At 57.0% G+C, this 23,476-nt stretch overlaps 3 protein-coding genes across 3 annotated transcripts; 2 read left to right on the forward strand and 1 right to left on the reverse strand.

The window, feature by feature from the left end:
• Positions 1 to 417: 417 nt before the first annotated feature.
• On the forward strand, positions 418 to 6,886 carry ORAI2 (ORAI calcium release-activated calcium modulator 2). The gene is made up of 3 exons (XM_012640318.1): positions 418 to 464; positions 2,113 to 2,350; positions 6,343 to 6,886. The coding sequence occupies exons 1-3, from the start codon at positions 457 to 459 to the stop codon at positions 6,868 to 6,870; spliced, it is 774 nt and encodes a 257-aa protein (XP_012495772.1). The 5' UTR covers positions 418 to 456; the 3' UTR covers positions 6,871 to 6,886.
• Positions 6,887 to 12,160: 5,274 nt separating this feature from the next.
• On the reverse strand, positions 12,161 to 16,843 carry ALKBH4 (alkB, alkylation repair homolog 4 (E. coli)). The gene is made up of 3 exons (XM_012640319.1): positions 16,682 to 16,843; positions 13,463 to 13,660; positions 12,161 to 13,033 (listed from the first exon to the last, which is right to left on the reverse strand). Exons 1-3 carry the CDS (start codon positions 16,805 to 16,807, stop codon positions 12,446 to 12,448), a joined length of 912 nt encoding a protein of 303 aa, XP_012495773.1. The 5' UTR covers positions 16,808 to 16,843; the 3' UTR covers positions 12,161 to 12,445.
• Positions 16,844 to 16,903: 60 nt separating this feature from the next.
• Positions 16,904 to 23,464, forward strand: LRWD1 (leucine-rich repeats and WD repeat domain containing 1). The gene is made up of 15 exons (XM_012640320.1): positions 16,904 to 17,129; positions 17,603 to 17,837; positions 17,932 to 18,048; positions 18,445 to 18,585; positions 18,853 to 18,957; positions 19,192 to 19,314; positions 19,396 to 19,510; positions 19,695 to 19,795; positions 19,986 to 20,193; positions 20,720 to 20,792; positions 20,874 to 21,014; positions 22,498 to 22,589; positions 22,747 to 22,902; positions 22,983 to 23,095; positions 23,196 to 23,464. The coding sequence occupies exons 1-15, from the start codon at positions 17,050 to 17,052 to the stop codon at positions 23,334 to 23,336; spliced, it is 1,941 nt and encodes a 646-aa protein (XP_012495774.1). The 5' UTR covers positions 16,904 to 17,049; the 3' UTR covers positions 23,337 to 23,464.
• The last annotated feature ends 12 nt before the right edge of the window (positions 23,465 to 23,476 follow it).

The raw sequence follows: 23,476 nt of genomic DNA on the forward strand, positions 1-23,476 counted from the left end.
CCTTTCCGCTGCCACCCTCCCTATCCACTGCAGCTCATTGGAAGAGGTCACCCCCTTGTCTTGCTCCCCCACTGGGCAGTGAGATTCTTGCCTCTTTCACCTTTGCTGCCTTCAAACCAAGTGCAAGAAGCATCTGTGAGATGCAGGAGGGAGGAAGGAGAGATGCTTGAGGGGAGCAGAGGTCAGCCCCTCACCGTCTTACCCCCGCGCTCTGTGTACCGTCTTCCTCAGACCTGCAGGCTCGATTCCGTCCTCTATGGGAGAGGCAGGGGGAGGGAAAAATGCATTTCCAGACTATGACATTTTCAATTATGTGGAGCTAACCAACGGATTGGTTTAATGAGCAACACTTCTCTGTATTCTCCCCAAGGGAAGGGACATTCCAGGGATGGAAGCGCTCGAGCGCAGTGCTGCTGGCTGAGATGGGACCGAGCACCCGAGTTGGCTTTCCTATAAATGACCTGGTAATTGGCATCCCCTGGCAGAGATAGGAGAGCGCAGAACTGTTCCCGGGGATGCTGTTGGCCAGTGGAAGCTGTGGCTTTGCGGCCTGGCAAACGAAGAGAGACCTTTCTCCACCTCCAGCACCTTCTTGTTAAGGCCTGCTGGAGGCCGGTGTGGATGGGTGAAGTCTGGGGCATTTCCTCAGCTGCTGACCCTGGTAAACACCCCCGGGCCCACCCATCCACGCGCTCCCTGGGCCCTAGAAACGCTGATCTGTTTGTAGTAGCCTAAAGTAGGCTCCCCATGGAGCCTGTGGGGGTCGGAACAGAGAAGTTACTTTCTGAGGCCAAGTACGCCACACGGTGCCTGTGCCCTTGAAGTGTGCCCTGCGGATTAATTAGCACCGGATCCCGGCGTGGTGCAGCCAGGCCAGCCCCGTGGGCCACATGAGACTGCCAATCCTCTGTTTGGATTAGTGGAGATTTGGGTTTGAATTCACAGATCTTGACAGATTATTCCTTCTGATACTCAGTCCTTATTGTTGTCAAACCAGATGTCTACCAGGTACAAGTCCAGACATCTCCAGTGTCTGTTTCTCCTTAAAACGTACTGTGTCAGTTGGTGGATTTAGTTTTCATTTTGTAGAAGGGTTCCGTTGCAGCCTGGATGTGGCTTTACTTTAGTTTTATAAACCCAGCATTTTTTTAGGGTAAACTGTACTGATTAAAATTTACGTTAGATTTGAGAAACTAGCAGCTACTTGAAAATGTTTATTCCATGGTTGGCACCTGGACGTTGAAAGCAGGTTTGAGTCTCCAGCTAGCTTGTTCAAAAGTCCTACAGGTGGGAATCGTTCTGAACATGAGGGCGGGAGGTCAGAGTTCAGCTGCCATGCTCAGAATCACGTAGTCGACTCAAATCCAGGTGTTTTGACTTTAGGTGCTAGGCTCTTTCCAAACACTACAGCTGCTGTTCCCTGAAGGTAGGCGCAAGTCAGAGGATTCAGTAGGGACTTTTGGCCACGCCTGATTGGGGCCTTCTGGCCATCAGGAGGCTGGGTTCCGGCTTTGTGGACAGATGACCTCGCTGCAGCAGTGCCTGGGAATGCAAGCCTGACCTTCCTTTCCTGCAGGTGGTCCTCGTGTTTGGTTTGGGGACTGCCTTGGAGACTAGGGCCCCACACCCACACTCCCTTTGGACCCCCATGGCTCTGACGTGAGGTCGTACGGCAGGGCCCGGGAAATATTAAATGGGCTTGGAGTCTGGCTTTTCTTTTTCTTTTTTTTTTTTTTTTTTTGAGACAGAGTCTTGCTCTTTGCCCTGGGCTAGAGTGCCGTGGCGTCAGCCTAGTTCACCGCAACCTCAAACTCCTGGGCTTAAGCAATCCTCCTGCCTCAGCCTCCTGAGTAGCTCAGACTACAGGGGTGCACCACCACGACCAGCTAATTTTTTCTATTTTAGTTACCTGGCTACTTTCTTTCTATTTTTAGTAGAGACGGGGTCTTGCTGAGGCTGGTCTTGAACGCCTGACCTCAAGCAATCCTCCTGCCTCGGCCTCCCTGAGTGCTAGGATTACAGGCATGAGCCACCACGCCCAGCCTGAGTCTGGCTTTTCAAGGCCATAGAAACCCTCTTAGCGGCCTGAGTATGTCTCTCTCCCTTCCCCAGCCTGGCTCCCACCATGAATGCTGAGCTCAATGTGCCTGTGGACCCCTCCACTCCTGCCTGCTCTGAGCCTGGCCACAAGGGCATGGATTACCGCGACTGGGTCCGCCGCAGCTACCTGGAACTGGTCACCTCCAATCACCACTCGGTACAGGCCCTGTCCTGGAGGAAGCTGTACCTGAGCAGGGCCAAGCTGAAGGCCTCCAGCAGGACCTCAGCCCTCCTTTCGGGCTTTGCCATGGTGAGTGCAGCCCATTTGGGGAGCTCGGCTGGTCAAATTAGGGGGCAGAGTGCTCCCTCCAGGCCGCTGGCAGCCAGGATGGACCATTGGGAAGTGTTTGCCCATGTACCAGCTCCTCCAAAAGGGCTGTTCTTTGGGGCGGGGGGGCGGTGGAGGGAGGCTGTGCGGGGAGGATGGAGGGTGGGATTCCAAGGCCCTAAGTCCTCAGCCCCTCTTTCTGTGCCCGGAAAGTATTTGCTTAGCAAGGAGGTTAGTGCAGGGTAATTAAAATAGCTTCAGTGTTTCAGTGTACAGGGTTTCCTGGGGAAAGATACCCACGTCTGTCCCATCTCGGGCACCACCCAAAAGTTTGGAAATCTGAGAGATTTGAGCAGGGACTCACAGATTGATTGGGGTTTGCTCAGTTTAGCCCAATTGGGGATGCAGACTTGTTCCCTGAATGTGGCCTCTGGGGTGACGAAGCAGAACCTCTGGCCTGGCTCCCGGCTGCCAGTTTCCCTGAGTCATTCCCCAAGCATCATCCCCTAGGACAAAAATCAGTCTGGAGGCAAAGCCTATCTCCTGTTGACTCCAAACCCACGTCCCTTGGGGGAATGGTTCCAGAGGTCGAGTACTGGGAGTGAGACCCAACAGTGTGCTCAGAGGTCTAACTGGGCTGGAAGCCATTTATTTCTTTATGTAAAAACAATTCTTTTTCTATAGCCCAGAGCCTCAGTTGTTAAACTGGTAGGTTAATTTCAAATAATAAACTGACAGTGAGCCACTGTGGCCATGAGGGCCTGCTCAGTCATCCGTACGGGCCACTCTTGGACAAATGGGACGTTTCATAGAGAGGGTGAGGCTTTGTACAAGGCGGGACAGAGGTCACCTAGTTTTGTGTTTAAGACTGTAGGTTAAAGCAAAGGCTTATTTAGGTCCTGTGTTTTATTTTTTTTAACATATTGACGAAGCATATAATTATATGGTGCACAACTTTGGCTCAGAGTGACTTCCATGGTTTTCATCTCATTAAAAAGACAGAATATTTTCTCAAGCTTAATTTTAAGGAACATGTGTGAGAAGTTTAGATGTCACCATTGAAGCTTGTTTTTTATAGGACAGAAGAATTAAAATATTGCATTAAATTTTTCTGGCCTGTGCTTCCCCCAAACACCTTTGAAAAATTAACTCTTAAGTACTTAACACAAGTGGTTTCCTTTTGTGTGGGGCCTGGGTTTTGGAAATCATTTCCTGGCTGCAGCTGTCTTTTTTAGACCTTGGCCTTCCAAATATTTGGCTTTGCAAACTTAGACAGCTTTACAGTTTTTCAGCCAACAAGATGCTCCCCCAAGACTGAGGCTTCAAGATCACTAAATAAAATTTGAAAAGAAGGCCTGTGAATAAAGCTATAAAACTGGACTTGTGAATTCTGGAGGAAGAGTTTGAGACTTAATGACTGCCCTCGGGGGTATGCAGTGGTGTTAGAATGAGAATAGTAGGGGTGGGAATCCGGGTCACCCAGCTTGACCTGGCCTGGGGGCAGTCCGATTCTCCTGTAATCAGTCATTTCCTGCTCATTGATGAGTATCTCCTCTCTACCAGCAAGTGCTTCCTTATGCAGTTTGGAGGCACATTCCAGAAGTGCCTTTGCTCTCTCTTCTAGAAGTTCTCTCTCAGCCAGATTGCCCCAGCCTGACCTGTATTGGCCATGACAGAGTATGCAGTCATACCTTGGTATCCTGGAGGGCTGGATTCCAGGACCCCCGGGGGTACCAAAATCCACGGATGCTTGAGTCCCTGGTGTGGTGTTTGCATATAGCCTATGCACATCCTCCTGTATACTCTAAGTCATCTCTAGATTACTTAGAACACCTCATACAGTGTAAATGCCATGTGAATGGTTATACCGTATTGATTTCTTATTTGTATTATTTGTTATTGTGGTTCCCCTCCCACAATATTTTTGCTGCATGGTTGGTTGCATCTCCAGATTCAGAAGCTGCGGATATGAGGGCTGCACTGGGAAGCCAGCGTACGCCCCCTCGATTGATTCAATTAATCTACCACCATTCAATCAGATGGTTCTTCAGACTGGGGGCAGCTTAGGGAAAATAAGTGGCAGATGCAGATCATCAGAAATCCTAGCTGAATGGGGCAGGGACACAGAACAGTGAAAACAGGCACTTTGCTAGGTGGGGTCCCTTGTTTATATTATGTATTCCCTAATTAGAATTGCAAAGCTGTTCCTTTGTCCAGCAGCAAGCACTTAGGCCTAACCATTAGCTTATTTCCTCATGTTTACCCTTGCCCTAACACAGAGAACCAGTGATCCCAGGCCCCTCATAAAATCTCTGCATAAACACAGTGAAAATGGCCCTTGGGCCTTTTCTCTTGAGGTGGAACACAACCACTCTTTGTAGACCTTATCTCCTACCTTTTAATCTATTTAGTTCCTTCTTGGAACCCTCTGTAGTTTGTGATATCCTTTTGTTGGGCCATATCGTTTGTGGTAATAAGAGCCCACCTAGAGCCACAGGGGCACTGGGAAGAGACTACCCCTCAGTGTTGTATTGTGACTACTGTCTTTTAGATATTTTTGACAATGGCTGCAGCCATAGCACTATTGAGTTACTATTCAGCTCTGGTCCACTAAGACTGCCGTATCTTCTTCTACCTACCAAGTATTCCATCATCATTGAAGGTGAGGTGAAGGGATAAGGTTCCCCAAGAGGCAGTAATTGCTAAAAGTTATGAAATCTTCTTATATATATTAAAAAACAGGGATGGCTGATCTAGGAGGCAAGCACTGTGGGTGGAAAACCTTCCTCAGTCTTTTTCTTTTTGCCTCCCTGCCTAATTCTTTGACTAGTCTGGCTTCTTTGGCTGCTGGGGAGGTCTTTGGTTCCCCTGCAGTCCTTGTTGGGCCTGGACTAAACCCTCCTGGGGGGAGGAGGGGGATCCACAGTGCTGGGGGCAGGTGGGGGGCCCAGGAGAGCGCCACTGGGTGTGGCCTTGGTCTGACTGCAGGGGAAGTGTGGGAAGGGCGTGCTGTGAAAACCCCTTGGGGTGCATGGTGAGCAGGCAGCAGTGGCAGTAGACACCGCCTGCCACAGAAATAAGCTGGGGCTTCCGGCTCCCTCTTTGGGGCTTTTTCTTCCTTTCATTTAAAAATAATTTTTATTTCATCAAAGTGTAATACGTGAATATAGTTTTAAAAATGCTTATAGCAAACCCTAGCAGCCCTGCGACCCCACCCCCTCGAGGAGGGCACTTAGCTGCTGCAGGTTTCCAGATGACACGTGGAGACCGTGGTGCTTGGCGCATCCGTTTCAGGCCTCGCTCACCACTGGTATCCCCTGCCTGCAGTGCCGATTTCTCTCCCTTGGCCCAGCCCAGGCTCCTTCCCGCAGCTGCTCCCCTCGCCTCTCCCGCCTTTCCTGGCCTTCAGACATGCAGCTTTCCCCCAGCTTCTGGTCTCGGCTGCAAGCTGCCCTGTGTGGTCTGTACGAGGCCGTCCAGGTGCGCAGCTCCAAGTCCGGGGACCATCAGGAGTCTCCCTTTTTACCTTTTGAAAGGTCAGTTTTTATTTTTTGAAAAACAGCCGTTTTTTGCAGCTAAGCCAGCTTTGGCCTGGCTCTGACATCAGCAAAGCTGTGCAGACCGTGCCCAGGGCAGTGGACCTGTGACCTGGGTGCTAGCTGGGCACCACAGAGGCATCCTTGCTTCTGGGTCCGGGAGGGCACCTGGAGGTGATCACCTGTGTGTCTCTACTCTGTTCTGTACTTTTTAGATTTTCCCTTAGTGTGATCATCTTTAGCTAGACAGAAAAAGGGAAGTTTGAAATATTTAACTATCGAGGAGAGATCCTCTGATCTTCAGGGGCCCAGAACTTGGTGAGTCCCCAGGTAGGTGAGTCCGTGGGTGCCTGCAGCCCTCCATACTGCCTGGCAGGTGGCCATGGTGGGGGTGCACCCTGTCCTGCCCTCCCCACCCAGCCCCGCTCCTCCTCGCAGGTGGCCATGGTGGAGGTGCAGCTGGAGACGCAGTACCAGTACCCGCGGCCGCTGCTCATCGCCTTCAGCGCCTGCACCACGGTGCTGGTGGCCGTGCACCTGTTCGCCCTGCTCATCAGCACGTGCATCCTGCCCAACGTGGAGGCCGTGAGCAACATCCACAACCTCAACTCCATCAGCGAGTCGCCGCACGAGCGCATGCACCCCTACATCGAGCTCGCCTGGGGCTTCTCCACCGTGCTGGGCATCCTGCTCTTCCTGGCCGAGGTGGTGCTGCTCTGCTGGATCAAGTTCCTCCCCGTGGACGCCAGGCGCCAGCCCGGCCCCGGCAGCCACACGGGCTGGCAGGCCGCCCTGGTGTCCACCATCATCATGGTGCCTGTGGGCCTCATCTTCGTGGTCTTCACCATCCACTTCTACCGCTCGCTGGTGCGCCACAAGACGGAGCGCCACAACCGCGAGATCGAGGAGCTGCACAAGCTCAAGGTGCAGCTGGACGGGCACGAGCGCAGCCTGCAGGTCGTGTGAGCGGCTGGGCCGGTGCCCAGGGGCCAGACGAAAACCGCTTGCGTTTGGGGAGACTCAACAATGCCGAACTGCTCACCAGGCTGCTTAGACACTGCCAGATGGTTCAAGACCAAAGTTTTACTCTTGTCCTAATGTAACAACCTGGATGATCTTCCCTGAGAAGATGGAACATCTGGTAATTAACCAAGACACTGTGTTGCTGAGAGCTTAGGGGGCAAAGAAAGGCTGATTCCTTGGCCCTGGGATTTCCTGGGTCGGGGCAAGCAAAAGGGGCTCCGGGGATCCGTCCACAGGGCCCGTCTCCTGAAGGGCTATGAGCAGTACTCAGTGGCCAAGGGACTCTCTGAGACCTGGAACATGCATCTGGCTGGGGAAGGGAGCATCTTGGCAGGGGCGTGAGTTCAGAGAGTTGCCCCAGGAGACCTGAGGGGAGCATGTCTAGTGGCGATTAGGCGGGGACTGTGGCTATCAGCTGGATGCAGGAGGACAGCTTGGTGTTTCCTCCCTCTAGCCCTGGAGGGAGTTGGGTGGCCTGGCTTTGGGGGGAGGGGAGAGGCGGAAGCCTGGGGCACACATCAGCGCAGAGGTGGGGTGGGTGCTGCAGCTAATGTCAGAGTTGCCAGGCCCTGGGGAGATTCCAAGAGTGGGAGGCCTGGCCAGGGTCAGGAAGGCATGTCTGTGGGCATCAGTGTGAGGTGCCCACTGAGAAGGACAAATTAATCGAGGGGTACCTGAGGCGCAGTAGGCTCAGGTTCTCTTTTCCCAGCCAGCCTGGAGGCCAGACCACATGGACTCAGCAAAGCCACCAGGTTGGGGAAAGGACCCACAGTCCAGAAGCCTGCCCAGGTTGCTGCTGCCCCTGGCCCCAGGTAGCAGGAGGGGACACCCTGGGGGGCTTCCTATTTAGACCAGGCCATTGGCTTGGCCTGGCCTAGCCCGTGGGTAGTGGGTCCAGGGGCCAAATGCAGGCCCTCCTTGTTAGGACACCAAGCAACTGCAGCGGGGTGAGACCCCACACGTGCTCCCTGCTGGGCCCTCCAGGCCTCTCAGCCAGCACAGGGTCCCCCGTGCACTTGCTGACCCAGCTGTGTGGTGTCGGGTCTGGCATTTCACTAAAGGCACCTACTAGACCTGCCCCTGTGTTCTTGGGACACATGCACACGCCACAGCAGCAGCTGACGTGGGAGCATGTGGCACCTGAGCTGCCGTTAGAAACCGTGTTGACCCCACTCCCCAGCAGTCACCTGGAGAGGGACACTTTGTCTTTTGTTCTCATAGTCATTGGGCTTGGTCATGCTCTGATTACATTTCTTGTACCAGTTTAATATCTCTGCGGGGTCTGGGCTATCCGGGCTGTGGGATTCTGGATGGCCCAGAGGTCTCTGGGATGTGACATACCGTTGAGAACAGAGACCTTAATACACAGCTCAGAGGTGCTGGGGGCCTCAGGGAGCTGTGCCCAGACGGCCCACTGTATGTCGTGGCATCTATGGGGAGCGTGGACATCGTGCCCTGTGGGGCCAGACAAGAGCCCTACACCTTCCAAAGGGTATGACCTCTGTGGCCCCTGCAGACGTCTGTCTGTGACTCACTCGCCTTCTAGCGCATGTCTGTACTTCCCTGGAGCCGAGAGGCTCTTCTGGTTTGATATGTTTGCTTCGCTAAAGAATGTCGGTGTCACTCCAAGACGGCTGCCTTGTGTCCTGGCAGGGACAAGACGGGCTGGCTCATGAGTGGTGGCTCTCCAGGGTTTGGGGCAGCAGGCCCTTACTCTGGCCTGAGCCTTTTGAGAGGTCCCGGCACGGCCCCCTCCTGCTGCTCCCCTTCCCGGGCCATCTGGTGCCCCAGCCCACAGAGTGCCACACTCAGTCTGTGGAAGGGACACCTCCAAGGCCAGCCGGGACCAGTGTTACACCTGGTCCCCACACACCAGGGGCCCAGTGATGGTGCCATGTGGGTAGAGACAATGCCACGTGTATGTCTTTAGTGCTCTTATCAGGAGGATGGTGGCCTTGTAGTTTCTTGTTCTCTGGTTTCATCCCGAGAGTGCTCTCCCGGCTCCAGCCTGTCCAGTTCTGCGGCGTGAGGCAGACGGTTTGTGTGGGGCAGACCTGACCGGGGGCACGGGCCATGCTTGTCAGGAGGGGAAACCTCAGGGTCACCCCAGAGCTTGCGGGGAGATGGACGGGGAGCTGCAGAAGCCACTTGCAGGTTAGAAATTTGGTTTTTGGAGATTTAGCCTGATTTTGAAGAGTGTTCTGAGAACCGTAGCCTCTGCCGTGGTGAGAGGTGCCTCGGGCCGCCCTGGAGCCATCGTGGGCTTGCCCTAGTTTCCAGCCCTCCTGGTGCTCCAGACACGCTGAGGCCCTTCCAATGTGGAACACTCTCATTTAGCACCTGACACAGTCTCGAAAAGCAAGTGTTTCTATTTTAGAAACTTAGAAGGCAGAATGTGTTTTAGCGTCTTCTAGGAAGGTCTGTTGAGGACAAAACCACATAAGCCTGAGTGGGTCAGAGTTCACCTGCAGCCGTTACTGTCCTGTGCTGATTATTTATGCATGACATTACGCAGACCATGTATGGCCAACATACCTCCTGTCCCGTGTGTGGGTTCTTAAAACAGTTGCCCTGGATTGAACTGAATAAACCAGTAAAGCTGTTGAAGGCGCTTTCTGTTCCTGGCAGGATGCTGCAGGCAGGGGGACGTGTGCAGCCTTGGTCCTTCCCCTGTGTCTGCTGCATGGGTGACCCCCACCCTGGCACGAGGGCCCTTCTCCTGGACCCCACCTGCCGCCTCCTGTGGCTGGTCACTGGCTGGTGTCCTAACAGGCTGCCCTGGTGAGGGGCGTGGACATCTCTGGAATGGAGAGTCAGGGTGCTAACACCAGACACGCTGTCCCCGACAGTGAGTGCCTCTGCCTGCCACTTCCCAGGCAGGGCCCTCTCTTTCCGGAAACAGAGGAAGAGGCAGCCCACGTGGGTGGCGGAGCGCCAGCAGAGCCCAATCTAAATGGTTGGTAGGAACGTCCTCCTAAGCCGTCCAGAAAAACCCCTGATGTTCTGGTTGCGTGGGACGTTCTCCATCCCCAGGTCCCTGTGGCTCTGGGGCCCGGGCCCAGGCTGTGCAGGCGCATGCAGGGCCCTCCCACGGGCTGGCGGCGCTGATGAGGAAGCACCCACACGTGCTGTGTTTCCTAACAGTCACCCACTGAGGTGGAGGCCCCCTTCCAGGAAAGAATTTCTGCCCCATATTTTTAATTTTCTGGCACTTCAACCTAGAGGCTCCTGGGAATCGGGTGTGCAAAGCAACTGGCAGCACCTGTGCCCTGCCAGTCCAGAGGCCCACCCAGCCTTGAGCCAGACAGCACTTAAAGTGGGGGTGCAGCTTCCTTAGAGAAGACGCTGCCCCGCCCCTGTCAAGGGCAGGGCACACGGTGCTGTTGGCTCCGTGGGCCACTCCTGCAGTGAGCCCAAGGAGCCTGCCGTGCTGGGATCCACTTCACATTGCAGACTCATCGAGAGGAGGCTTTTGTCTTGAATCGGATGGCTCTGGAAAGTTAACAGGTGGAGTCCTGAGTGGGGCCGGCCAGGGCAGGGCTGGGACAGGACTGAGCCCAGAGGCTCCTCGCGAAGCCCTCTTTCTAGGCCACCTGCTGGCCGCCTGGGGGTTGCTGTGGGACATGGGACAGGCAGGTTAAACGCCAGTCTAGGCAGGAGTAGCCCCAGAGAATGCTCCCGAGTTAGGACCAGCCCAGACCTCACCACCCACCACTCTGAATAAATCTCTGCGAAGGGCAGGCTGATGTCAGCTGAGCTACCCCTCGGCTTACTCAGGAGCAGGACGCCACAGGAAGCTGCCCTCAGAGTGGACACTTCTGTATTAGTGAGTCCCCCACAGGGGACTCCTGCTTGCCCCTTGTTGAGACTGCAGGAACATCAGAGCAGACAGCCTAGTCTGCACAACACAGGTCTGCTGCCTAAGGAAAGTGCTGGAGGATGTGTGAGGCCACCTGGCCAACATGAGGTAAGCAGGTGGTACCCGCAGGCGGTGGCAGGAGGGCCCAGCCCTTCAGAAGTGTGCAGGGCAGCGTGCCAGGAGCCGGGCTGTGGCGGAAGCGTCCTGGTCTGGCGCCCTCCTGCCCGATCCAGCCAGGCGAGGCGTGGCTGTGGAGACAGCAGGCACGTGGGGCCTAGTGGTCTTCATGTCACAGTTTCCAGGACAGACTCAACTTGGGGGGGTCACCGACCGATCATGTAACAAATGTTTCCTAAAGTATATCTGAGGACGCTATCAAAAGATAGCTGGGGAGAACAGCTATCTTTGCTCAGTATCTCCCCAAGCCTCACTGGGCCTCTCCTGGCGAGGTCTCCGTGTGCAGCGTTCCCCGAGTGTGCGTTTCCCGCAGAGCATCTTGCAGGCTCTGCCTGGGGGTGCCCGCTGTGAGGGGCAGAGACCTCGCACAAACCCCTCTAGAGCAGACCACCAGGCCCAGCTGGCATCTGCTTGCATCTGGGGTCCTGACACTGGGAAGAGGACGTGCTCCCCTCTCATGCTCCCCGTGAGCTGATGGGAGCGGCAGCCAGGTGGTCTAGGTGCCTGCCCCACCCACCAGGCCCTGCAACTGGGCAGCCTCTCCACTGGGTCTTCACAGGGTTCTTTAGACCTCACCAGGGGCGCAGTAGCTGGGCAGCCAGCAGCTCCCCTGCCGGACAGCTCTGGGGAAGGTTCTGGACTGACTTTGCAGAACGGTGCTGACCACGTGACGAGGCCTTGCTCCCCTGAATTCGGCTGCTGGCACATGGCAGTGAGCTGAGTGTGTTTGTCTCATAAGCACAGGAGACACAGCCATGGGGTCCAGGCTCACGGGCCCCTCCTCGGCCTCCTTGGCCTGCTCCTCACCTGGCCGCTGTTGTACCTGGGCAGCTGTCCATCCAGGTAAGCACCCCACACTGCATCAGAGCCACACAGTGAACAACCTTGTGGTGTCCTGGGAAGTAGGAGCCTTTTCCCTGCTTCCCCTACAGCATTATGGGAAGTGGGGGCCAGGCTCTCTCAGACTTCCCTGCCCTCGTCGCAGCCCCTACCACAAGGGTCAAGCATGGCCCAGGCTGAGCCTGGCTCAAAGCTGTCCCCAACTGTGAAGTCTGAACCTCAAAGCCTCTACCAATTCTGTTCTCCAATCCAACACGCTCCCCAAACGAAGGGACTGGACAGTGGGACATCAGGAAGCCTCAGAGAGACGGATAAAGAAGAAAATGGTTTTAAATGTTCTCAACCTTTTTAAAGCTCAAAGTATCCCACTCTCCCCAAACTGTGTCCAATTTTAAATAACAGAAGCAGAGTGGCCACAGCGCAGGTCTAAGGGGACTGACTGAGGTGTACTCCTGCCAGAACCAGCGCCTGGGCAGGGCTCACACTGCCTGTGGCTTCGGGGGTCAGATGTCTTCTCCTAAAACCTAATGAGCTGGGAAAAAAGCCCTGCACTGGGCTCCCCACTTCAATCCCAAGAATGGCCAACTCTGGGGCCAGCGACTCCGGCCAGGCCCAGCGCCAGCTCCTGTCCCCAAGTGGAACTCACACGGGCCTTCCTTGGAAGGAGAGAGCGATTTGCAGGAGTTCGTGGCCCAGTTCTTGCTGCCTCCCTCCGGGACAGAACTCGGCGGACAGCTCCCTGAAGGTGGCACAGACGCGGCGGGCCTTGATGTGTCTGCGGTGGATGGCATGCTTCCACTGGTGCCGTGCGGCCCCCGTGAGCACCAGCAGGGAGCGGCGGGGTAAGGGGATAGCCACCTCCACCTCCTGGCACAGCACGGACCTGCTGGGGGCTATCACGCTGTCCACCAAGGCCTCTGGGGCAGCCAACGGGGCTGAGCAGAGCAGGAGGCTGCCGGGCGCCTCGCGGCACATGGACAGCACGGTTGGGGACAGGAGGTTGAGGCTCACTAGCCGCTCCCCCCACAGCCAGGCGTCATCCAAGTGGGAGTCGATGGCAGAGCCCCGCTCGGGGCAGTAGTCCAGGTTACACTGCTCAACTGGCCGGAAGCCCTCCAGCCCGGGGTAGAGGCCCATCCTCCGCACCACCTCACGGCTAAAGCTGGGGAGGCCTCGGAAGCCCGCGGTCTTCAGCTTCTGTTTCCGAAAGTTGACTTTGGGGCCGTAGTCCTGGAGGGTGAAGACAAAGGGAGGTGAAGAAGTGTCTGAGCTCACAGAAACGTTCATCACAGATCAGGTCTGAAGAATTCAATCGTAGTGACCAAGGCAAAGGGAAGCCCTGACTTCAAGGATGGGACATTCCAGCAGGAGGAGGCAGACCCTGAGGAGACAGTAAGCAGCTTGGTGGCTGCCAGGAGCGGGGCCAATGGGGATTGACTGCTAACGGGTGTGGGGTTTCTTTTTGCACATGAAAATGTTCTGGAACTAAAACACACTCTGCAGTGACCCTGGCTACCCACAGCCCCAAGGTCAGGGGAGGCTTGTCCTCCCTGCAAGGGAGGTGCGTGAGGTGTGGCTACAGAGGACTCTGAGCAGTGGGGCTGTCCCTTCAGTCTGGCCTGGCCTTTCCCCCGGCCTCCCAGCTAGGGCCTGGCTTACCTGCTTCCTCCGTCCAGACTGTGAGAGCTTCCAGGGCTCCAGGTCCATGAGATGCACCATCTCGGCTTCTTCCTCCCGGGTCACGAAGTCCTCTATCAGCATCACTCCTGGGAAGGGGAAGGCCCAGCCCTCAAAGTCTGACTCCTCGGCTCCCACAGCCCAGCCAGTGTCCGAGCAGTAAATGAAACGGTGTGTTTTCTGCAAAAGAAGCACGGGTCCTAGAGCCATGGCAAACCTCCTTCACCCGGCACTCGTGTGTCTTCCAGAGGCCCCCTGTGAGCACAGCCCCTGCCCACCTGGCTGCCTCCGAGTTGAGTTTCTGACGGCTTAGCCCTCCCCGGAAGCCACCTCGGAAGGCAGAACCCCTGCCCCAGGCTGCCCCAAGGAAGGCCTGCAGCCCTCTTGAGTGAACAACTCGGGCTCCCTTCTCATGCTCCGCCTCTGTAAAAGAAGAGCCTCTGCACAATCCTATTTTCATTCTCCATTTTACAAAGGTGGCTCAGCGAAGTTAAGGAGCCGGCCCGAGCCTGCACAGCCAGGGAGCAGCCTGCACACCTGCACTGTTCCTTGTTTCTGCGGGACATCTTCTGTCCTCCCCAGCCTCAGGAGGACTGAAGGAGCAGACCTGTGTGAAAGCATCCAGCCAGGCCAGGGGTTGAGAAAACTGCTCATCCTAGAGCTGGAGCCTCCAGGCTGTCCACGGGGTGAGTGGCACATGTTGGGAGGCCAGGGGGTGGCGTCTGTCCGTGCCCCTGCCCTCCTCCTCTTCCTGTTCATACACATCACACGCGTGTACACTCGCACCCCTGCACTCCTCACACTGTCTCAACAGCTGCTTCCAGGAGCACCCAGCCACCCTCCCCTGCTCCATATCTGTGTCCCCAGCCTCTTTAGGTCGCGCTGGCCCGGGCCTATCACAAGTCTGAGTGCTGCCCAAGAGGGCAGTCCCCTTCCCTGGGCCTCGCCCTGCTCTCCCCACCGAGCTGAGCCTCTCTCCCTCACTCTGTTCTCCAGGCAGACCCCCAGTCACACTGCCAATGACTGCTGCTTAAATCTCTCCTTTGGTTTCAGCTATACTCTCCTCTCCTGGCTCTCTGCATTAAAAAGAGTTAGTTAATGAAATAGCTAATATTCACGTCCACAGCATTAAGCTTTTTTTTTTTTTGCTGGTTTTTTTTTTTTTTTTTGCGACAGAGTCTTACTGTGTTGCCTGGGCTAGAGTGCTGTGGCGTCATCCTAGCTCACAGCAACCTCAAACTCCTGGACTCAAGCAGTCCTTCTGCCTCAGCCTGCCAAGTAGCTAGGACTATAGGCATGTGCCACCATGCCCGGCTAATTTTTTCTATGTATTTTTAATTTCCTAATTTCTTTCTATTTTTAGTAGAGATGGGGTCTCGCTCTTGCTTAGGCTGGTGTCAAAACTCCTGACCTTGAGCGATCCTCCCACCTCAGCCTCCCAGAGTGCTAGAATTACAGGCATGAGCCACCACGCCTGGCCAGATTATCTATTAATAGTTTCACCCCCAGGACAACTCTAGGAGGAGTGTAGCATAACCATCCCTATGTGTGAGCTAGAGACGCAGATGTTGCAGGTTCTGGCCAGAGCCACCCAGCGAGGACCTCAGAGGCTTCCAGAACTCAGGCCTGGCTTCTGTGGCCCTGCTCCTCTTCCTCTCACATGCCCAGCTGTGGGCCCTCTGATTTTCTCTGTGGATTTCACTCCATCCTAAAGCTTCACCTCCAGCCTCCGACTCCAGCTCAGACGCTTCCTGAGCTTCAGACCATCTCCTCCGTCTCCTGGGCCCCTCACATGGGGCATGTTAAAACTGGGGAGGCATCCTGGACATCTCACTCTCCTTGTCCCACGGCCATCAGGCTGGGATGGTGTCCCCTACACAGTGTCCTGTGTCTTCACACCCATGGCTACTGGTACAGTTCAGACATTGTGCAATTTAAAGAAAAAAAAAAGTTTATCAGCTCATTCACATTGTTGTGCAGCCGTCCCCACTGTCCTCCTCCAGAACTTTTTCATCCTGTAAAACTGAAACTCTGTCCCCATTAAACAATAATTCCCCTCTCCCCATCCCCATCCCCCAGCAACAACACTTCTTTCTGTCTCTATGCGACTACTCTAGGTACCCATATAACAGGAATCATACAGTATTTGTCTTTTGTGACTGGCTTCTTTCTCTTAGCATAATGTCCTCGAGGTTCATCCATGTTGTAGCATGTGTCAGAATTTCCTTCCTTATTAAGGCTGAATAATCCACTGTGTGAATGTGTCACATTTTGTTTATCCATTCCCCTGTCAAGGGTACTGGGTTGCTTCCATATTTTAGCTAAAGTGAATAATGTTGCTATGAACCTGAGATAAAAATATTTCTTCATGACCTTGCTTTCAGTTCTCTTGGATATATACCCAGAAGTGGGATTGTGGAATTGTAAGTAATTTTATGTTTAATTTCTGAGGCATGCCATCTGTTTTCCACGGGACCTTGGGTACTTTTACCACATACACTGGGCAGTTTCCTTGTTGGCTTCCCAGCTTCTACGCGGTCATATCTGTCCCACTCCTCTCCCAGAATCTTTCTAAAATTCACATTTGACCTAGTCACTCCTTTAAACCCCTTCAGGAGCTCTCCATGGCTTTCAGGACAAGTCCAGCCTGCTCAGCTGACACAGGGGGACCCTCTGTGATCAGAGCCCCTCAACGTCTCCAGCCTCATCTGCCTCACGTGAAGCATCGCTCCACCTTCCTACCCCAGGCCTCTACCCACGCAGTTGCCCGGCGGATACGCCCCTGCAACCGACCACGATACTTCCAGGTCAGTCCAAACGCTCTTTTTTCATTAGTTAACTGGAATTAATTGCCCCCGTGCCCACTTTTGTCTATGGCCCTTAGGCACCGTGGTCTAGTATTCAGTACCCTCCGCCCTTTCCACGTCGTTTACCCCTCGTGCCACTGACCCTGCCAGCACCTGACCCGAAGGGCTAAGTCGAGGTTTGCTGACAGATTCCCCCAAAGTCCCACAGGCGAGCTGCGGTCAGACCCACCCACCTGCCAGCCCCTTCCTCACTCCCAAGACTCAGCCCGCAACGCCCTTACCGCCAGAGCCCCTGACAGGCTTTGAAGCCAGCCTGTCTCATGACCAAGCTGGGCCTCAGTTTCCCCGTATGAAGAACGGAGTTTGTGGGCGCGGTCCCTCTCCCAGTCCTTACCCCCGGGGGCACCTGCCAGGGCGGGTCACCACCGCGCTGCCGCTCGCAGATCAGGCAGGTCCGGATGCCCTTGCAACCGCACCGCCGAAAGATTTCTGGCACCTCGGCAGCCGCCGCTGCCGCCATTGCGCTGTCTGGGCGGCCAGGGCGCAGGCGCGGGGCCGCGGGGGCCGCTGGGAGTTGTAGTCCGCAGGCGGGGCACGAAGTCTTGGCTCCGCTTCCTTCCGGTCGCCGTCACTCGCGGGCTTGCGCGGCATCACCTCCGGTACTCGGCCACTCGCAGACGCCAGCAGCGGACTCGGGGAGACGCGGGCTCTGCCAGACGCCAGCGCCGCCGACCGAGCCAGCGTGGGCCGCGCCTCCTCGCCATGGGCCCCCTCTCGGCGCGGCTGCTGATGCAGCGCGGGCGACCCAAGAGCGACCGGCTGGGGAAGATCCGGATCCTGGAGTAAGAGCCGGGCCGGGGGTGAGGCTGTGTCCACGGAGCTGGGACCCCACCGCGGCCTGGGTCGCCGGGCGATGGGGAAGCAAAGCTGGGACGCTTCCCCACTTTCTTCCCATCCTGGTTGTACCCGTTTGGCAGAGTCGCACCTAACGTTTTCTTGTTACGAGATGCGCAGGATCACTGTCCTACCCGCTTGCTGGGTGGGCTCTTGGCAGCTGGGGACATAGTCTTGCAGAGAGAGATCATAGAGGGCCAGGGCCAGGGAAGCCAGAGGAGCCCCCAGAGGATCAGGAAGTGCATCCCGGATGGGGCCATGTGGCCCCTAGTTCTAAAGTAGCTACAAGATTTTATTCAAAGCGGGTAGGGGAGGCTGCACATGCACAGGCCATTCAGGTGGAAGAGCTTCCTGAGGCCGAGGTTGGTGTGGGCTGGGTGGCCTGCCAACCCCTGAGCCCTTCCTGTCTGCCCCTGCCCAGCCTGTCCGGGCTGAAGCTGATCTCAGAGCACTTGGACCCCAAGCTCATGTGCCGCCTGACGCAGCTGCAGGAGCTGGACCTCTCCAACAACCAGCTAGAGACGCTGCCTGACAACCTGGGCCTGTCCCACCTGCGCATCCTCCGCTGTGGTAACAACCAGCTGAGGGATGTCACCGCCTTGTGCCAGTTCCTGCAGCTCGAGGAGCTCAGCCTGGAGGGCAACCCCTTCCTGACAGTAAGTAGGGGCCCCCACCAGCCCCGAGCCAGAGGCCAGGACCCTTGGGCTCAGGCTCTTCAGCCCCTGAGCCACTGCTCCTTCACTCCCCCAGGTCAATGACAACCTGAAGGTCTCCTTTCTCCTGCCCAAGCTTCGTAAGGTCAATGGCAAAGATGCATCCTTGGCTTGCTCTCAGGTGGAGAACCTGAACCGGGAACTGACTAACAGGGTAAGGAGACAGGCAGTTCATTGTGGAGTACTTGGGAGCCATAGAGGGTGTTGCGGAGGGAGTGACAGCATCGGACATTTGGAGGATATTGAGGGAGGGTGGCTGACAGGGGCTCTTTGCCCTGACAGTGCCTAGCCTGACGTGCTCTAAGCCTGGCTGTGGTCCTGCCTTGCAGGGCCCAGCAGGGGAGGCTGAGACACTTCCAAGTAGCTTTTCCTGGGATGTTTCTGACATGTATGTGGTGCTGAGGTTCATGCAACCTGCAGATGAGAGGCTATGGTTCGGGGAGCCTTCCAGCAGCCCGTGAGATTGAGATACCTGCAGCCATGAGATTGCCGGTAGGGGTCCAGGAGAGCTGGGGTGGGCTGGGCCTGGATCTGGTCCCTCTTGCGCCAGGTCACAGCTCACTGGGAGAAGTTCATGGCTGCAGTGGGCCCTGAAGAGAAGGATGAGAAGGCCCAGGCGGACTTTGTGAAGTCTGCCGTCAGGGATGTCCGCTACGGGCCTGAGTCCCTCAGCGAGTTCACCCAGTGGAGGGTATGTCTTTGTCCCATTGGATTGGGAGTCAGTTCTCTTGCCCCTTGCTAGCTCTCATGGCCTTAAGCTACCCTGGAGGTCCCTTATCATGAGGGGGCTGAGGGGCTGTGGGAGTGGGGTGGGTCAGGGAAGGCAGCCCTATTGGCCGAAGAGACCCTGCCTCAACTTGGGAAGCACAGGCTCCCTCTGACCAGGCGTCTGGGGAGGGACTGGGGACACCCAGGACTGTGTTTGGCTTCCTGACCCTGACAGCTTGGCCCTACCCAGGTACAGATGATCTCTGAGGAGCTGGTGGCCTCCGGTGGGACCTTGGTACATGAGGCAGACAACCCACAGAGGCACCCAAAAGCTGCAGCTGCCCACAAGCCCAGGGTGAGTGTGGCCCTCAGGGCTCTGAGACCTGCCTTGGCCCTTCTGCCTGGGGAAGCAAACAGGGGGTCCTGGAGGTGAGCCCAGGAAGTTGCTGCCAGTGACTAAGTTAGCTCCCTCTGTGAGCCCGGGCCAGCCCTGGCCTCTTGCCCTCATGGGAAGGTGCGGTCCAGTGTGAGAGGGGAAGGAAGGAAGCCTTGGCCAGATGGGCCTATGGTCACATGGCCCGCTCCACAGGCCAGGCTGGTGGCCTTGAAACGGCCAGATGATGTCCCACTCAACCTGTCTCCCAACAAGCGGGCGTGTGCCTCCCTGTCAGCCCAGGTGGAGGGCAGCCCTGTGGGCTCCAATGGTGGCCAGGTAAGCTAACGGGGTGGCAGGGAGTGTGTGGCGGGCGAGCCAGAGCTGGGGCAGCCGTGACCACCCCCTCTGTCCCCACAGCCTGCCCCGAAGCTGGAGCCCCTGCACTTCCTACAGTGCCACAGTAAGAACAACAGCCCCGATGACCTCAAGACCCAACTGTGGGCCTGCGCCTTTGAGCCGGCCTGGGAGGAGGGTACGTCCTTGGGCAGGAGGGCATTGGGAAGGGAAAGGGCCACAGAAACAGGGGACAGCCTGGACGATGAGGGAGTTAGGAGAGACAGGTGAAGATGCTTCCTCAAGGCCGGGAGGAGGGGTTTGCAGGGAAGAGCATAGATGCCGTTGCCACTCAGCTGACCCCCTGCAAACTGGGCATTCAGGGGCCACGTCTCAGACGGTGGCCACGTGTGGTGGGGAGGCCGTGTGCGTGATAGACTGCCAGACGGGCATCGTGCTACACAAGTACAAGGCACCAGGCGAGGTGAGTGCAGGGTGGCGGGTACAGCCTACTCTCGGGATGGGAGGCTGGGGTGGTGGTCCAACCAGCCCCCTCCTCACCACGACCTTTTTATTTTGTGCTGGGCCTCACTGCTCCGGGCCCAGGCCTGCATGTGTGGTCATACCTGTATCTCTGCCCAGTGACTGCTTCCTCTACCCCCCACCCGGCCCAGGAGTTCTTCTCTGTGGCCTGGACAGCCCTGATGGTGGTCACGCAGACGGGCCACAAGAAGCGCTGGAGTGTGCTGGCAGCCGCGGGCCTGCGGGGCCAGGTCCGTCTGCTGCATGTGCGGGCTGGCTTCTGCTGCGGAGTCATCCGGGCCCACAAGAAGGCCATCGCCACTCTCTGCTTCAGTCCCACCCACGAGACCCACCTCTTCAGTAAGACCCTCTCCTCTCACCCCAGGGCTCCCCTCAGCACCCCTGTCCCGTTGCCCGGATGGCACAGTGCTACCCTCTGGGACTGTAGGGAGCTTGGTGGCTGTTAGGCCCAATTCTGGGCTTCTCTGTCTGGCTCTGATGTTGGTAGGAGGCGACATGGCTTCACAGTTAGCTGGCTGGGCTTTGGATCCTGGCTTTGTCCCCAGTCTACTCTGTGGTCTTGGAGTTTTCCAACAACCTAGGCCACTTTGTTTTCCTTGTCAGGGACCTGGAGGGATAGCCCTGGCCCTCCAGGTGTGGCAAACCAGGGGTGAGGCATGAGCTGTAAAAGAGGCTGCTGGTGCCAGGCACGTTAGGTTAGAGCAGGACGACGGGGATCCTGGGCCCATGAGTCTTCCTGTCTCCTAGCCTCAGGCCTCCCTCCCTGCCCGAGGGGCTGGCCTTGGGACCACGGGCTCAGCCTACAGGAGGGAGCAGGGCCTGCTCAGGGCCACCTCTCCCCTTGCCTTCTCCACCCCGTCCTCAGCGGCCTCGTATGACAAGCGGATCATCCTCTGGGACATTGGGGTGCCCAACCAAGACTACGAATTCCAGGCCAGGTGATGCTTGGGGCAGACCTTTGGGCAGTGGCTGGGGGCGTGGGTCCACAGACTCACGCTCTCCCACTGGCCTGCCACCAGCCAGCTGCTCATGCTCGACACCACCTCCATCCCGCTGCGCCTCTGCCCTGTCGCCTCCTGCCCGGATGCCTACCTGCTGGCTGGCTGCGAGGGGGGCTGCTGCTGCTGGGATGTGCGGCTGGACCAGCCCCAGAAGAAGAGGTGAGGCTGCAGGCAGGGGTGTCTCGAAAGCTGAGCTGGGCAGCTGTCGCCAAGGTGGACTCGAATCAGCCAGGGCACACCACGCCCTCTGCCCTGGGGGCTGTTTTCAGAGGCCTCTTTGCAGAGCTGGCCTGTTCCCCACCTTCTGCTAGGTTCTCAAAAGGACCATGTGATGTGTGATCCCTTCCTCACCCTGGTGTTCTCTCTCAGACTGGGCTGTGGTCACCTCACCTTTACTAGAGGCTTCAGCACCACAGTGTCCCCAAGTGATCAAGCCCAGGTCCTGGCACTCATTGGTAGTGTGACCTTTCTGTCTTAGCATAATGTCCTCATCTGTAAAAAGGGAACAATGACTCGTATCCCAGTACTAGCAGAGGGCAGGTGAGGTGGTATCTGGCTAGGGAAGAAGCTGGAAATGCCACACTGAGGCTCATGTGCAGCACCCGGGAAGCCCCTGACACGGCGCCTGGCCTGGGGCTCCCAGCCTAGTGGGGGAGACAGGCACTAAGCAAAGCCAGTTAAAACCCCACAAAGGAAAGAGTGATGGGGAGCAAGGGGACTCTGCTGAGGTGACCAGGGGACAAATGGGTACGTTCTAGGGCTCATGCTTTCCTCCCAGGGGGCCCTACAGGGGAGTCAGCCGGGCAGAGGGAGAGAAGGTGCTCATAGAATGGCAATGTGCAAAGGGCCAGTGGTGGGGAGAGCTGGCTGACCATGCAGCTGTTTGGCCACTGCTTGACAAGACAGGTGCAGTTGGCCCAGGCACACTGGGCTTTGCTGGCCATGGTAAGAAGTATAATGAATAACTCCGGAGGAATGGTAGGGTGGGTGGCAGGAGTGAAGTAGCTACTATATGGAAGAAAGCAGCAAAGCCTCGGCAGAGACGGTGGCAGCGTCCTGCCTGGTTGCCATGTCCTGTGGAGTTGGTCCCCTGTGCTGGATGCATCTGATTCTCCTACTCCCCCGCCGCAGTCGTGGCTCATGCCCATCCCATAGTTGAGTGCTTGGCTGCCTTTCTGGCTCCAGGCTGGCCTCTTCAGCACTCGGACAGCTGCCTGGTGGCCTTTCCAAGCAGAGGTCATACTCTGCCCACCACACGCTCAGCAGCCACTCCCCACTGCCTCCTGTCAGAGCAAACCCCACCCATGCCGGCCAAGTCCAAGGGCGGGCCTAGAAACACCTGCTCTGCTCGGCCCTGGTGGACCCTGCTCACTTCACACTCAGTCCCAGAGGCACCGGCTCCCTCCAGAACCTTTCGTGACCACACTGCCCACCCCTCACGCGTCTGGGCTCCCACTACAGCGACTCGGGACACCGAGCTGCTGGTCCCACCTTCCAGGCAAGGCTGACCCTCTCCAGTGCCAAGAAAGCGTCGGGGGTCCCATCTTCCAACCTTCACACAGGGCCTGGCCCAGAGCAGGTGCCCGGGGCAGCTCTTTGCAGGTGCAAGGAGTAGCCAGCCTGTGTCTTCTGCTGCCCGCAGGGTGTGTGAGGTGGAGTTCGTCTTCTCTGAGGGCTCCGAGGCATCTGCACGGAGAGTGGATGGGCTGGCATTCGTGAATGACGATGTTGTGGGTGAGTGAGCCTGGCCTGGGGGACGGCCTGGCTTCCGGGCACCCACATGGGTGGTTTCTCCCTGGGCTAGGGTTTAGGCCCAAGGGCTTCTGAGGTGTCTCCAGTGTGGACCAGAGGTGTCTGGGAGGGACCCACCACAGTTCTCTTTCCCCCACAGCCTCCAAGGGGAACGGCCTGGGCACCATCTGCCTATGGAGCTGGAGGCAGACATGGGTGGGTCGGGGCCACCAGTCCACAGTGGCAGTGGTCGTCCTGGCCCGGCTGCAGTGGTCCCCAACCGAGCTGGCCTACTTCTCGCTCAGCGCCTGCCCTGGTGAGCCCCCCTGCCCACCCCCTCCCACCCACTCCTCCTGGAGCTCCGCCCCACCTTAGGCTCCCACCCTGTCCTGGCAGATGAGGGCATCGTGCTGTGTGGGGATGAGGAGGGCAGCGTGTGGATCTACGATGTCAGGAGCATCCTGAAGCAGCCTTCCCCGCTGCCAGCTGCCCCGCAGGCCCCCACGCAGGTACTGCCCAGCTCACTCCTCCCCGGGCCAGGGCCGGCTCTGTGCAGTGTGCAGGCCTGGTCTCTGGGAAGCAGGTGCCCAACCCCTTTCTTCCCACCAGATCCTTAAGTGGCCACAGCCCTGGGCCCACAGCCAGACGGTGACCAAGACCATGGTGAACACGGTGGTGGCCAACCCCACCTTTACCTACCTCACCGCTCTGACGGACTCCAACATTGTTGCCATCTGGAAGAGACAGTAGCCTCTGACAGGAGCTCTTGCCTCTACCACAAAGCACCAGGGACACAACTTAACTTATTCAGCTTTTGCGCTGGCAGTGGTGGTCTTTTTACCAGTGAATATTTGTATTAAATTCTACTGTGGACGAGAGCCTTTGGAGAG

This window comes from Propithecus coquereli, unplaced genomic scaffold (assembly GCF_000956105.1).
Source record: "Propithecus coquereli isolate 6110/MARCELLA unplaced genomic scaffold, Pcoq_1.0 Scaffold150, whole genome shotgun sequence".
In the NCBI taxonomy this organism is placed as follows: Eukaryota; Metazoa; Chordata; class Mammalia; order Primates; family Indriidae; genus Propithecus; species Propithecus coquereli.

Excerpts from the sequence above, each read along its gene's own strand:
- LRWD1 (XM_012640320.1), top strand. The coding sequence starts at position 17,050 with ATGGGCCCCCTCTCGGCGCGGCTGCTGATGCAGCGCGGGCGACCCAAG. Across the intron at positions 18,586-18,852 it reads GCGAGTTCACCCAGTGGAGG|GTACAGATGATCTCTGAGGA; the intron begins GTATGTCTTTGT and ends GGCCCTACCCAG. Across the intron at positions 19,796-19,985 it reads AGTACAAGGCACCAGGCGAG|GAGTTCTTCTCTGTGGCCTG; the intron begins GTGAGTGCAGGG and ends CACCCGGCCCAG.
- ALKBH4 (XM_012640319.1), bottom strand. The coding sequence starts at position 16,807 with ATGGCGGCAGCGGCGGCTGCCGAGGTGCCAGAAATCTTTCGGCGGTGC. Across the intron at positions 13,661-16,681 it reads CCTGGCAGGTGCCCCCGGGG|AAAACACACCGTTTCATTTA; the intron begins GTAAGGACTGGG and ends CTTCTTTTGCAG. Across the intron at positions 13,034-13,462 it reads AGTCTGGACGGAGGAAGCAG|GACTACGGCCCCAAAGTCAA; the intron begins GTAAGCCAGGCC and ends TTCACCCTCCAG.
- ORAI2 (XM_012640318.1), top strand. Across the intron at positions 2,351-6,342 it reads TCCTTTCGGGCTTTGCCATG|GTGGCCATGGTGGAGGTGCA; the intron begins GTGAGTGCAGCC and ends TCCTCCTCGCAG.